At 50.0% G+C, this 15,100-nt stretch overlaps 1 protein-coding gene across 1 annotated transcript in view; it reads right to left on the bottom strand.

Moving 5' to 3' along the window:
- ZNF236 (zinc finger protein 236) overlaps positions 1 to 15,100 on the bottom strand; it is a 531,902-nt gene that overhangs the window by 358,180 nt on the left and 158,622 nt on the right. The window contains 1 exon segment of the mRNA XM_029590848.1: positions 8,670 to 8,898. Within this exon segment, the coding sequence (XP_029446708.1) occupies positions 8,670 to 8,898 (229 nt within the window).

A 15,100-nucleotide genomic window follows, 5' to 3' on the forward strand; every position in this document is an offset into this window, starting at 1 on the left:
TTAGGTCCAACTGAGGAATGCCCCACCTGGCGCAAATGCGGTTCCACGCGTCGGCGGACAGTTCCCATTCTCGGGGATCAAGCTGTTGTCTGCTGAGAAAATCTGCTTGAACATTCTCCACCCCTGCAACATGCGAGGCAGCAATGCCCCCGGGATGACGTTCTGCCCAGGCGAACAGAAGTAGAACTTCCAGCGCCACCGCGGGACTTCATGTCCCGCCTTGCCAGTTGATGTACGCCACTGTCGTCGCATTGTCTGAGAAGACTCGCACCATTTTCCCCTGAATCCAAGGTAGAAAAGCCTGTAAGGCTAGGCGTACCGCTCTCGTCTCGAGCCGACTGATGGACCATGATCGTTCCGTTGTCGACCACAGACCTTGAGCGAACATTTCCATGCAGACCGCTCCCCACCCGGAAAGACTGGCATCGGTGGAGATTATCAGCCAATTCGGCGGGTCCAAATTCACCCCCCATTCCAGATTGCCGTGCAATAGCCACCACAACAAACTGGTTCGGGACTCCGGAAGGAGAGACATTGGCAGTTGAAACTGTTCCGACACCGGGCTCCACCGTGACAGGACTGCTCATTGTAATGGCCACAGGTGAGTGAACGCCCATGGAACCAAGTCCAGTGTGGAGGCCATGGAACCCAGGACCTGAAGATGATGCCACACTGTGGGAGATTGCCATCAAAGAAACGAGTGGATCTGGTCTTGCAACTTCGATACCCGATCTGCCGACAGAAACACCTTTCCTTGTAGAGTATCGAATAGGGCTCCAAGATAAACCAACACCTGAGAGGGTTCCAAATGACTCTTCTGGACATTGATCATCCAGCCCAGGGACTGCAGGGTGAACATTACCCTGCGCACCGATCTCTCGCAGTCCTCCCGAGACTTTGCATGAATCAACCAATCGTCCAGGTACGGGTGGACCAATATCCCTTGCTTGTGAAGGAACGCCACCACCATGACCATTACTTTCGTGAATGTTCGAAGCGCTGTGGCAAGGCCAAAAGGGAGGGCCCGGAATTGAAAGTGTTGTCCCAACACTTTGAAACGCAGGAACTTCTGGTGACTTAACCTGATAGGGATATGAAGGTAGGCTTCGGTGAGATCCAGGGATGCTAGGAATTCCCCTGTCCGAACAGCCGCCATCACAGTCCTTAATGTTTCCATCTGAAAACGTGGAATCCGGAGACACCGGTTCACCGTCTGTAGGTCCAGAATGGGATGAAACGTGCCCTCCTTCTTGGGCACCACAAAGTAAATTGAGTAACGGCCTCTTCCTTGTTGTGTCTCTGGTACCGGGACAATAGCCTTGAACTCGAGAAGTCGTTGCAGCGTTCCCTGGACCGCCTCACGCTTGCTGAGCGAGGACACTTGGGACTCCACAAACACCTCTCGAACCGGACGGGAGAATTCCAAGGCGTACCCGTCTCGTACGACCTCTAAGACCAATGGTCTGAGGGATTTTTCTTGCCCATTCCATGTAAAAGTTGGACAATCTGCCTCCTACAGCTTCGACGACGGAATGGGTGCTCATGGCTTCATTGAGAGGCTTTGGTGCTGCCTGCACCCTGATGTCCTGAGTCCCTGCCCGGCCAGCGTCCCCCTCGAAAGGACTGCTGACATCCAGAAGCCGGTTTAAAGGCAGCCGGCGCGGAGTATCTACTAGTCCTAAACTGACGAGTATCTCTGAAACGAGTTCACGGAGGAAAGACCTTCTTGGACGATCTCCTGTCTTCCGGTAACCGATTGCCCTTGGACTCAGCTAGCAGTTTTACCAGCTGATCCAGTTCGTCTCCAAACAGGAGTTTGCTCTTAAAAGGCAGGTTGCAGAGTTGGGATTTAGAGGACAAATCCACCGCCCAATTCCTTAGCCAGAGGAGCCGTCGTGCCGACACCATGGAGACCATACTCCTGGCCGAGGTCCTACGAGATCATACAGGGCATCGGCTACATAGGCTATCCCGGTCTCCAACAGGGCAGACTGTAACGCCCTCCTGCTGCGTGCTCCAGCAGCGGCAGACACTTCCTGCACCCATCACAGACATGCTCTCTGCATCAGGCTGGCGCAGACTGCGGCTCGAAGACTCAACGCCGCGACCTCAAACGCTCGCTTCAACTGGATCTCCAGCTTCCGGTCCTGCATGTCTTTCAGGGCCGTCGCCCCAGTCACCGGAATACTAGTCTTTTTGGTGACCGCCGCGTCCACTTTAGGGATCTTCAACAGGTCTAAGACATCCGACGACAGTGGATCCAGTTTCTCCATCGCTCTGCCTACTTTCAGACCGGCGTCAGGCGCATCCCATTCTCGGATCACCAACTTGCAAACCTTCTTCAGGAGAGGAAAAGACGTAGTAGGACCCCTTATGCTAACAGGACGGGATTAATCCCCTCATTATCCGACTCCTCCTGAGAAATCTTAAGGCCCGGGACCTCCAGGACCAGAGGAATAAGGGGCCGCAGTTCGTCCCGTTTAAACAATCGGACCACACTAGGATCGTCACCCTCTGCAGAGGGCACATCTGGGTCATCTGTATCATCCGTATCCACGTCTCTGGATCCTGATCCGACTCCGCCCCTGCTCCTGCAGGCGTCCCTGACCCGTCCACCGATAGGGGTCCCTGAAGGCTCTGGACATCCTCCTTTCAGGCAAGCCCCTGATCCACAGGACTCTGCCCAGGATCTGTTGCCCTAGCTACCTTCTCCAGGGGGTGACCGACATCCCCCTGGGCTCCAAGTCGTGTGATCAGCGCATGCTTCTGCACCAAAAAGGCCTCGTGCATGAGGAGGATGAACTCCGGGGAGAACCCCTGCGGAGTCCCCTCCCCCGCCGTTAAATTGACTGGGGGTGGAGCGTCCGCTCCCCCCGAAAGATTGACCCCGATCAGAGCTAAAACGGGGGGGGGAGGGCTCGTCCTCCCCTGAAATGAGGCTCGGGCCACCCGGGCCGTCCGCGGAGGGGCCTTCTGGTCCCGAAAGCCGCCCGGCTTCCTGAGAGCACTCGGGGCACAAAAAATGCGCATCTAGGGCCTGGTCGCGATTGCCGCACACGCGGCAGGCTGCCGATTTTAAGCACGGCCCCATCACGGGAAATGTGCCATCTCATGAATCAAGCCGGGACAAGGCCGCATTCGTCAAACCACTGCGCGCAGCCATGACACGGGAAAGACAGGTAGAGGGGGGAAGGAAAAGAAACATAGAAATGATGGCAGAAGAAGACCAAACGGCCCATCCAGTCTGCCCAGCAAGCTTCGCACTTTTTTTTTTTCTCATACTTATCTGTTACTCTTGGCTCTTAGTAATCCTTTGGTTCTATTTCCCTTCCACCCCTACCATTAATGCAAAGAGCAGTGCTGGAGCTGCATCTAAGTGAAATATCTAGCTTAATTAGCTAGGGGTAGTAACCGCCGCAATAAGCAAGCTACACCCATGCTTATTTGTTTACCCATACTATGTGATTCAGTCCTTGTTGGTTGTTGTCTGCATATAGATCCACTTTTCTTCATTCCCCCTGCCGTTGAAGCAGAGAACTATGCTGGATATGCACAAAGTATCAGACTTTCTCCCCTGCCGTTGAAGCAGAGAGCTATGCTGGATATGCACGAAGTATCAGACTTTCTCCCCAGCTGTTGAAGCAGAGAGCTATGCTGGATATGCATTGAAAGTGAAGAATCAGGCTTATTTGGTTTGGGGTAGTAACCGCCGTAACAAGCAAGCTACTCCCGGCTTTTTGTGAATGCAAATCTTTTTCCGAAAATCAGAGTGCAGAAACGCTGGCACTGACGGGCCGCAGAGACAAGGTCTGTCAGAAAGAAAAAAACGCCGCCGCGCCAAAAGCCGAGAAAAGAAAAGGAAACAGCTGGGCAAACAAATCCAAACTTACCCCGTCCCTTTCCCGGTAACCCGGAGCCCCGGGAGCTGAGGGGACCCGAGCTGACATCCTCCCTACACGGCCTCTGCAGGTACGATCCCCCCAGACTGACTCCTTACCTCAGAGTCGACTGCTGACGGCTAGGTTCACAAAGGCCACACTTTTTTTTTTTTTTAAACAACTTTACTGAGGCCAAATCTGTAATGTCCTAGCAGGGGTCAAGGGAGCAGCTGCAGCAGTGACTGTGGTGAAAAATCAGGAGCTCCTGGCCTTCACACATGGACCCGAAGCGGGCGAGACCTGGATGGGGATATCCAATCCCCGGACGCCCGGCTTCCACTGAGGGATGGCCCACGATGGTGCCTAACACCTCAGGAATTAAAGAAAAGAAAAAATTCTAAGTACTAAAAAAATAAAACAAGAAAACTGCAGGTGTGTAGCTCTGCCATCTGCTGGAGTCAGAGAAATACTCAGGGACTGCAGGTGGCACTCTCGTATATAAGGCAGTGCCCAAAGCTTTGTTCTCTGACTCCATCTGCTGGTAGGGATACACAACCATTTCTCTGGACTGATCCTGGTATGTACTGGGAACTGTTGTTATAAATATATACATTTTTAATAGTGTGTGGGGAGGGTGGGATCCAAGTGGTGGGTGCAAGGCTGTAAAATTCACCTAGAGCACCTATACTCTTGCACTGGCCTTTGCTGCACTGGCTCCATGTGGTAAAGCGGGACTCCATCTGGAGCTATGTTGTTTTGGGTCAATAACTCTCCAATCTCAGATGCAGCAGTGAGATGTGTAGTCTCAACCAATGCTTAATTTTTCTCATTTTTTATAAGCTTCAGAGGAAACCGGTAGCATGGATCATTTCTAGCCCCCACTCCCCTGCAGAGGATAGGCAGAGCAAAGCCTGTAGAACCATAAAAGGAATAGACTCTGTTTAGCACAGTCAATAGGAATGCACTAGAGTGGAGAGGTGGAGGCAAGCTACAGTCACAGAAAGGGAGGGGTTAGTCAGGAAGAAGTTCCTGTGCAGTATTCTGTTTGCACAGGAACTTCTGTCTGGTGAGGCTTCTGTCTGAGGTGGCTAGGCTGAGCTCTGAGAGGAGAAGCTGCCTGTGGAACCAGTGAGTCTGCTAGAGAGTGAAAATAGGAAAGAGAATGCAGACTGAGGAAGAAATGGCAGCAAGCAAGAGCTTTATATGATGATATGGCAGTGCTGGGGCAGGGGGGACTCATTAGGTGAGCACATTAGAAGCAGCGCATTAGTAGAGAGAGTGTGTGTGTATCTGACGTTGGCTGGCAGTTGGGTTGCCTCATAACTGGTTCAAGAGCTGATTGCTCGGCAAGAGACTAACACCATGCCAGGAATCCAGGATAATATATGAGAACTTTTACCAAATTTGGGGGAAGGGGGACAACCAACTGAATGGATGAAGTGGGACTTCATCATAGTTTGCTTGTCCCTGGTCTAGGATGTGATTTACTTAGTTATTTATTTTTTATTTATTTAAAAACTTTTCTATACCGTCGCTAAGTTATGTACCATCGCAACGGTTTACAAATAGGCACAAAAAATGTATATATAGGTGGGCATCGTACATTCTAACAAGTGCCAACTAAAAACGGTTACAATATCATTAATAAAGATACATTTTTGGGTAGTGATGAATTAGTTCTGGGAAGGTTTACTGATGTACTTTTGATCTATTTCTTTACTGTACTGTATTTAGGAAAAATATGAAGTTTATGCTGGAGATATTTTGGCTTAATTCTACCAGGCTCTAGGTCAAATGATGTACCCCTCAAGGTTTGGCTTGACATGCTTTCTGGGTGCTATTGAAGCATGTGCTGCGCAGAAGGTGCATGAGGGAGCCAGAGAATGGTGTGGAAGAATATAATCTTGTCTTCCTGGCCCTTTTTAATGTCGACTCTACTACTACCGATTGGTGGGGTATTGCACTACTCTGTATCCTGGTGACTTTTGCAGAAGGAATTTTAAGTCCTTGCCACCATTATGAGGGAAACAGGAGTTCCCCACATTTTCATTTGGACCTTTGCTACTGGTTCTGAAGGGACTTCCAATATTTGTAGGATGTTCGTGACATCAACTTTCGGGTTCAGTTCTTTGTACATGTGTACTCCTAGGAATTTTCCAACCTTTTCTATGAACTTTGAATATGTCGGATCCTCTGGAGGGGAAGTATGATTATGGAGGTGTTTTCACAGGTCTGAAGGTATTTCCATTGAACTTACTGGGGACGCCCCTGATGAATGGCCTGCAGATGAAGGTTGCGGTGATCCTGGCGGTGAATAAGTAGGCAATGACAGGGGCGGGGGTGATGGACAGTATTTAGCCTCTTAGCCTCTCATCAAGGTTTCTTCTTCTGTTGGAATTTCTTCCTGTGGCGAGAAGGGACGTGTTCCTGGCATCACTGCAGATGGCAAATGTTGAAGTATGGAGGGGGGCATTGCAGGTGAAGATGAAAATGACCCATAAACTAGTGGAAATGTCATGAAGAACACTTTAATGATATCTATGAGTTGCTCCAATAAAGTTTGGAGTTTCTAAGTGGAAGACGGTGGTCCAGAGTCTTCTTCTGGTACCAATATTGTTTCTGGTTGCGAAGGTTTCACAGAGGACGGTGGAATTATGGAGCTTCTTGGCTCTGGTACTTCCAAATGTATCTCCTGGGCCATCAGATGGTCAACTGGCATCATTCAGATCGGAGGCAGATAAGGGAATGAGTGCGATGGGTACGTCATAGTGCGATATGGTACCAGTAGAGCTGTGGTCAGAATGTACGATGTTGACTGGACCACGATCTGTTCTCTCCATGGAGAGCGGTGTCTTGGAGATCCCGTGCTCTGCCCCCAGTCCTTATGTGTTGAGGATTGCTTCGAGAGGGTTGGAGTGATTGGGCGATGTGCCGGTGTAGTGGGGTGGAGTATCGATTATCTTTGTTTGCTCTGACACAATTAGAGATGACAAATCCCCTTCTGCATCTACTTGAAAGCAACCATTATACAGCTATGTAGATAGAGCAGCATGAAGAATCTGCACCAAGACTTGATATGACAATTGTGGCTTGGGGGGGTAGGGGGCGGGTCGCAGTGCCTGGTGCTTTGAGGTGGTCAAATGCTTGGAAGCAGTGGTAGAATGCTTCTTCAAATGGTTCACTGGGCACCCTTTTAGCTGCATAGACAACGGAAGCACAAAGCTCGAATGTCTCTTCAAGATATGCATTAGGAATATAAAGATGGTTACACATCTTCTTGCGCTATGCTTAATGGGTTGTGCACTGAATTGGGTCTGTGAAACACTGAAGTATCAGGGTGTGTTGAAAGCTTCAATGCATTATGTGATGAATGCAAGAGAAAAATGTATCAAATGCACCGGTGCACTGCAAGATCAGATACATGGTGTGCCAAGTTTATTGATACGTTGTTCGTCAAGCGCACCAACACACCTTGCACCAATGGTGCTGTCTGCTGTGTCGATGCTAAAATGCCAGGCATTAATGGTACCTATGCATCCTGCTTCGAGGCCTTTTGCTTCTTCAGTGCAAGCGCTAACAGCCCCAGAGATTAATATTGTTTGGTCTTTGATTCAGAGTGGCTCATTCCACTCCAAGGCTTCAGCCTGTGCCGATGGTGGAGTTTTGGAGGAGCTCTTGCTCAACTCCTTACCTAATGACGCAGATAGCACCTCACTGTGGAAAGAGGATTTGCTGCAATTCCAAAGAGATTTACACAACTCAATTTTACTAGCCCTGGAATGTTGGGATCACAGGGACATCCATCCACAGCTGAAGCAGGTTGCCTGATCACAGTTCAGTCCCAGGCATCAATAGCACAGCTCGTGATCATCCGTGAGGGACATTGTCTTACCACAGATGCAACTCCTTGAAACCGCGGATGGTAGATTTCTTTCTGCCAGACCCATTGAGGAGTACTGAAAAGTGCAGTTGTGAGTGCTGCAGACAGCGATTCAAGTAAAGGTAAAAGATGAAGAAGATACAGAAAAATATAGAGAAATATCGAAGTTTTTAAGGTTTTAGAGAAAAAGTATCTGGAGAGACAGAGAACACATCCATGCTTGTGCTCGGAACTCCTGCACATGCTCAGTAAAGCTTAAAGATCTACTAGCTAAGAGGGATGAGTCTATTCGGTGACTCCGGATGATGTCAGCCACATGCAATGGCTAATTCAACCTGCTTATCAATGAACAAGAATGAACATTTGCCATATACATATAGCATTTAAATTTTTCTCACCAATCTAAATTTGTGTTCACTTGCCTTGACAACATCAGTGCATATTTATTTAAAATAAAATATAATACTATTTTCAGTTACTGATAGTAAAAACCAACCCCTTTTAATGGAACAGTAGGGGGTCCATATTCAGCCATGGGCAGTCCAGATAAGTTATCTGATAACTTAGATGGGATTCAGCAGCATGGCTGTGCTGCTGAATATACCCAGATAAATTAATGTTATCTGGATAACTGTAGGAATGTCTTGTAGCACAACCAGACTTATATGGATAAATTAACTGGGTAACGCTGAATATCAGAGTTATCTTGTTAAGTCAGTCTCACCTCAAAACACCTCCAACTTATCCAGCTAAGTTGTCATCCGGATAACGTAGCTGGATAAGTCAGAGCTGGTGAAAGTGATAGAAGTTTAAAAAAATATAGTTTGTTTAGTTAAGTCCTGAATTTAGCTGGACAAACTGCCTGAATATGGACCTCTAGGGCTCTTGAAAAAACTTAATGTTCATATTACCAGGCAGAAATGGTGATTTCCTCTTTGTAATCTTTTTTTCTGGTTTGTCAATTTTTTCTGGACTTTCTTGTTCTTTTTCCTGTCCTGGATCAATAGAATTGGAAGGAGGGTTTGGGATATTCTGAATTTCATCATCGTGGCCTGGAGATGCCAAAGTCTTAACCTGGCTAGAGTCATTAGAATGAGTTGAAACCGGGAGTGAAGACAGTCCGCTGTTTTCTAGTGCTTGCTAAAGAAGGAACAAAACTAAAAAAAGTCAGAAAAGTTATATTTGATAAAATGTACCAAACTTACATAGACTTTTAATATTCATCTGACATTAAATCTATGAAGATATTTAAGTAATAGTCCTCAACAGTGAATTATTATGCAATACAAAAACTAGAGAATGGCTAGAATATTGCAACCTAGTCTCAAGATCATAAACCTTGCCTATAATATAGTGATTTTGTGAAAGATAACGTTTATGAGATCCCAATTATATATCAAAACAATAAACTAAAAAATTAGAGAAGGGGGGGGGGTTGGGGAGTTGTAGATTACTGTGGAGCTGTTGTTATTGCCTGGTCTGTGTAGAGGACAGTGTACCACCTCTCCAGACCTACTTTTTGGTTCTACATTTTGGTTATGTTCATAATAATAAAAACCGTTTGATACTAAAAATTAGAGAAAAATGTCAAACTCCAAAATGTATTCAGGGCTTGACTAAATATTTCACTGATTTTCAAGGATCTTATTATCACAATTTACAATAGCAATCTAATAAACCCTGCCTATGCTCCAGATTTCTGAGTCAACGTGCCAAACTGAAAAGGGTTGATAATACATTTATAATGTTAAAAGACTTGTCTGGGCCTTGAATGACCAAGGAATATACAGTAGCTTATAATAAATTACTTAATCAGATTTTTATGACAATATACTCTTTAAAGACTACAACTTACATGTTTACAAACTAGATGCAAAGCAATTGAAACAATATTAGAATATTTTTTATTCTTCTCTACAGGCAATCCTTGCTTTTACAAAATCTGAGGTCTGATGTTCTGCACTTAAGCCATCGTTGAGATGACACTTGAGCTCCAGCTCTGAGACAGAAGTTTTACTTTATGACCCTGCAGTGGGAGATCAGGATAATGGCATCAGGGCATGGACATCAGTGCATCCAAGAGCTGGCTCCTGCCATTCAGTGAGCTGGCAGTCTTCCACCCAGCATTATGTTTTCAGATCTGGAATAGACTGGGTTTTGAAATCTGTTTAACGCTTAATAAAACCTGCACTAAAACAGGAGTTAAATTTTAGCATGGGTTTTGGTCAGTGCACATGGTAGCAACTAGAGGTACTATAGAATGCAGTAAAATAATGAGACGCAAATTGAGCAGGAGTAAAAATAAATAAAACTACAATGTGAGTTAAAAGAAAATTAGGTCTTACCTTCGTTAATTTTCGTTCCTGTAGTACCAAGGATCAGTCCAGACTCCTGGGTTATGCCTCTGCACCAGCAGGTGGAAACAGAGCAAAACTTGACTAGCTCCTCTATATATACCAGGGTGCCATCCACAACCTGACAGTATTACGCAATGTCAAAGCAGTGGATATTCCCCATGTAACTAAACTATATACACAAAAGCCAACCAGGGAACCCACGGGTCACTTTCCCCAAGAAAAACCAGACCCAGAAACAAAAAACCGAATTGGCAATGACAGTCAACCGCAGGAACAAAAACCTTTCGTCCAACACAGCGGACTCTCCGAAACATACTGCAGAAAAACAACGGGCGGCTCTGGACTGATCCTTGGTACTACAGGAATGAAAATTAACTAAGGTAAGACCTAATTTTCTTTTCCCTGTACGTACCGGATCAGTCCAGACTCCTGGGATGTACCAGAGCGCACTACTTAGGGGGGGGGGGGGGCGGGGGGGAACGGAGAGGCCCGCTCTCAAGACGCCTGCTCCAAAATTTCCCTCTCTGGGATCCCGCACATCCAATCTATAATGATGCGCAAAGGTGTGCAACGACTTCCAGGTCGCTGATCTGTTGAAAGTCCGCCCAGGACGCAGCCTAGGACCGAGTAGAGTGTGCCTTTAGCCCCAAAGGTAGAGGGCGACCTGCCAGGAGATAAGCAGAATTGATTGTTTCCTTCAACCAGCGGGCTATGGAGGTCTTAGACGCCATATTACCCTTTTTAGGACCGCTTCAAAGAACGAATAGATGATCCGACACCCGGAAGGCATTTGTAACCTCCAGGTAGCGCAAGAGGACCCTACGCACGTCCAACTTCTTCACGTCCTTGGAGGACGCATCCGAACGCTCGAGATGGGAAAAAGCTGGGAGATCTACCGACTGATTCAGATGAAACACAGACACCACCTTGGGAAGAAAAGAAGGGACGGTCCGGAGGGAGACCCCAGACTCAGAAATCCGTAGGAAAGGTTCCCTACATGAAAGGGCCTGAAGTTCCGAAACCCTCCTGGCGGAGGTGATCGCCACCAGAAAAGTCGTCTTCAACGTGAGATCCTTCAAGGTGATCCTCTTCAATGGTTCAAAGGGGGGCTGACACAGGGCCCTAAGCACCAAATTTAAGTTCCAGGACGGACAAGGTGACACGCGTGGAGGACGCAAATGTGTTGTACCCTTTAGAAAACGTATCAGATCGGGATGGGAAGCTAAAGGCCGCCCATCCACGGAACCTCGCAGACAACCTAGGGCCGACACCTGAACCCGCAAAGAACTACAGGACAGCCCCTTAGCCAGACCATCCTGCAGGAAAGACAGGATATCAGGAATGGCAGCCTGGATAGGTTGAACTGACCTAGGCACGCACCAGGATTCAAAGACCTTCCAGACTTGCATATAGGAACGAGAAGTCGACACCTTGCGGGAACGGAGAAGGGTGGCTACCACCGCGTCCGAATAACCTTTTCCTTTCAAACAGCGCCTTTCAAAAGCCATGCCGCTAGACAGAAGTGATCCGCCTGATCGAAACAGACGGGTCCCTGATGTAGGAGATTCGATAACGGCGGGAGCCGGAGCAGCGCTTCCAACGACAGATTGACTAGGTCCGCAAACCATGGCCTTCGCGGCCACTCCTGAGCCACCAGGATAACCTCTGTGGGGTAATTTTCTATGTGACGCAGTACTTTTCCTATGAGAGGCCAGGGGGGAAAGACGAACAGGAGGATCGACGTGGGCCAGGGAAGTGCCATGGCGTCTACCCCTTCCGCCCCTGGTTTCCTGCGGCGGGCGAAGAAACGCGGCGCCTTCACATTTTGAAAGGTCGCCATCAGATCCATGGCCGGTCGTCCCCATCTGTCGCAGATGAGCTGGAAAGCGACGTCCGCCAGTTCCCACTCGCCCAGGTCGAGATGATGACGGCTCAGGAAATCCGCCTGAACGTTGTCTACCCCTGCGATATGGGACGCGGCGATCTGAAGTAGATGCTTCTCCGCCCACTGAATTAGTAGCCGAGCCTCCAGAGCTACTGGACGGCTCAGGGTTCCCCCCTGGTGATTGATATAGGCCACCGTGGTCGCATTGTCCGATAATATTCTGACCGCTTTTCCCAAGACCAGGGGCAGAAAAGCCAGTAAAGCCAGGCGCACCTCTCTGGTCTCCAAGCGATTGATCGACCAGCGGGACTCTGTCGCCGACCATTGCCCCTGCGCTGAATGTCTCATGCAGACCGCCCCCCAACTGGAGAGACTTGCGTCCGTAGTGACTACTGTCCATTCCGGGGTCACGAGGGATACTCCCTGCAGAAGCTTGTCCTTCCGTAGCCACCACTGCAGACTGGAACGCGCTCCCGCCGGCAAGGGCAACACAAGTTGGAACTGTGCAGAGACTGGCCTCCAACGGGAAAACAACGCCGACTGCAAGGGATGCATGTGCGCAAAAGCCCACGGAACCAATTCCAACGTCGAGGTCATGGAGTCAATCAACTGCAAGGAGTCCCAGACCGTTGGCAGCCGCATCTGTAGAAAAGACTTGACCTGATCTTGTAGCTTGCGGCAACGGTCCAAGGAGAGGAAGACCCTGCCAAGACGTGTGTCGAATAAAGCTCCCAAAAATTCCAGAGATTGTGAGGGTTGAAGATGACTCTTGGCCGTATTGACCACCCAACCGAGAGAGCACAAGAGTTGCAGGACCCGTTGGACCGCGGACAGGCGGAGCTCCTCTGACTTGGCCCGAATCAACCAATCGTCCAGGTACGGATGGACCAAGAGACCCTCCCGTCGTAGGTGGGCCGCTACCACCACCAGGATCTTGGTGAAAGTCATGGGGGCTGTCGCGAGGCCAAAGGGCAACGCTTGGAACTGATAGTGTTTTCCCCGCACAAGGAACCTGAGATATTTCTGATGGTTCTTCCGGATCCTGATGTGCAGGTATGCCTCTGTGAGGTCCAGGGAGGCCAGAAACTCACCCGGACGAACTGAGGCGATCACGGATCTCAAGGTCTCCATGTGGAAACGCGGGTTCCAGAGACAACGAAGAAATATATGGAATAATGTCCTCTTCGTTGCTCTGAGGCTGGGACTGGAACGATAGCCCCCAGTTTTTCCAACTGGACCAACGTCTGAAGGACCGCTTGCCTCTTGTCCGGGTGTCCGCAAGGAGAGGGGAAACATCTTGGGCAGGGAAGGTAAGCAAAATCTAACGCGTAGCCGTGTCTTATCACTGAAAGGACCTACTAGTCTGATGTGATTGTGGTCCAGGCCTCGTAAAAGAGGGACAGTCTGCCCCCCACCTTTGGAATCGAGACCTAGACCGGCCGGACATCATTGCGTAGACTTGCCACTCGGCGCGGAAGAGGAGGAGGCAGGTCTGCCAAAACGCCTCCCCCGAAAGGACTGGGACTGCTGTCTACCACCTCCGGGCCGAAAGGAAGGAGAAGAAGAAGAAGAACCAGGGCGAGAGGACCAAGGCTTCCAGCTACTCCTGTACCGGGAACGAGAAGAGAAAGATCCCTTGGAACGCGCCCTGTCCTCCGGCAGGCGGTAACCCCTCCTCTTGCCCAGTAGCTGAATCATTTCGTCCAGTTCCTTCCCCAAACAGCAGCCTGCCCTTGAAAGGAAGAGAGGCCAGACGAGACTTGGAAACCCCGTCCACTGACCAGTTTCTCAACCACAAGAGATGTCTGGCCGAGACAGCGGGCACCATGGACCGAGCCGAGGTTCTGAGGAGATCATGCAGGGCATCCGTACTATAGGCAACCACCGCCTCTAAACGCCCCGGCTTGTCTGACTTCCTCCTCAGAGAGACCCTCGTTGGCTAGGAGCTGCTGGACCCAACGGAGACCCGCCCGTAAAGCGAAGTTACTGCAGATCGCCGCTCGGACCCCAAGCACCAAGACTTCGAAGATCTTCTTCAATTGGATTTCCAATTTCCTATCCTGAAGATCCTTCAACGCCGTGGTACCCGTGACCAGAATGGTCGTCTGCTTCGTCACCGCCGAGACCGACGCGTCCACCTTCGTCACCCGCAGTAGCTCCAGTGCTTCTTCCGGCAAGGGATAAGTTTATCCATGGCCTTCGAGACCTTCAGCCCCAGATACGGAGTATCCCACTCTCTAAAAAGTAGATCAGTGGAAGAAAAGTGAAAAGGGAATGTTGTGGGAGGACCGCTCAGGCCCAACAACACGGGATCCATGGAGCCACCTCGAGACTCCCCAGCAGGTTCCAGTATCCCCAATTCCCCCAGAATAGCAGGGATAAGGGGAGCTAACTCGTCCCGGCGGAAGAGGCGAAGCACCCTCGGGTCATCACCCTCCGAGGTCTGACCCTGTCGTGCGGAACCATGCGCGGAACCATCCTCACCCTCTGCCCCCCTCGGGGACGGGTTCTCCTGATCCTCCAGATCCTCCAGGTCCTCCGATGTGTCTGAAGTGTCAACTTCATCCCTGGGTGGGACGTATAGCTTTAGGAGGGCCCGGTACGTCCACCGTGTGTGGGCGTCCCTTGGGTGCCGCTGGGGGCGACCCAATGGGCTCCTGCTGCGAGGAGCGCCTCTTAAGGGCCTTGCGGGCTTTAAAAGCCCTATGCATGGCCAGGATAAAATCCGACGAAAAGGAGGTGCAGGAACCCTCAGAATCCGAATCGCAATCCCGAACCCTCCCCCGCCCTGCGGACCCCACAGGGGAAACTGACCTCGACGCGGGCCGCTGGGGCGAGAGGGAGGGGGGAGTGTCCCTGGAATGCTCCTCGGCAGGCCCAGAAACCGCGGGGGCCGATGGAATAATGGCGGGAGAGGCCGCATCCCCCCGTGCCGACTTGTGGCCTGATGTGGAGCGTGCCCCCATCGCTAAGGCAATGGAGGTCCGCTGCACCACAACCCCCCAAATCGCCTCCGATGTCCCCTCGCCCCCCGGGATGCAGGCCGAACACAGCCCATCCCGGGAGAGGCACGCGCTGCCGGACCCGCAGGCCGTGCAGG

The sequence above is a fragment of the Rhinatrema bivittatum genome, chromosome 2, assembly GCF_901001135.1.
Source record: "Rhinatrema bivittatum chromosome 2, aRhiBiv1.1, whole genome shotgun sequence".
NCBI classification, from domain to species: domain Eukaryota; kingdom Metazoa; phylum Chordata; class Amphibia; order Gymnophiona; family Rhinatrematidae; genus Rhinatrema; species Rhinatrema bivittatum.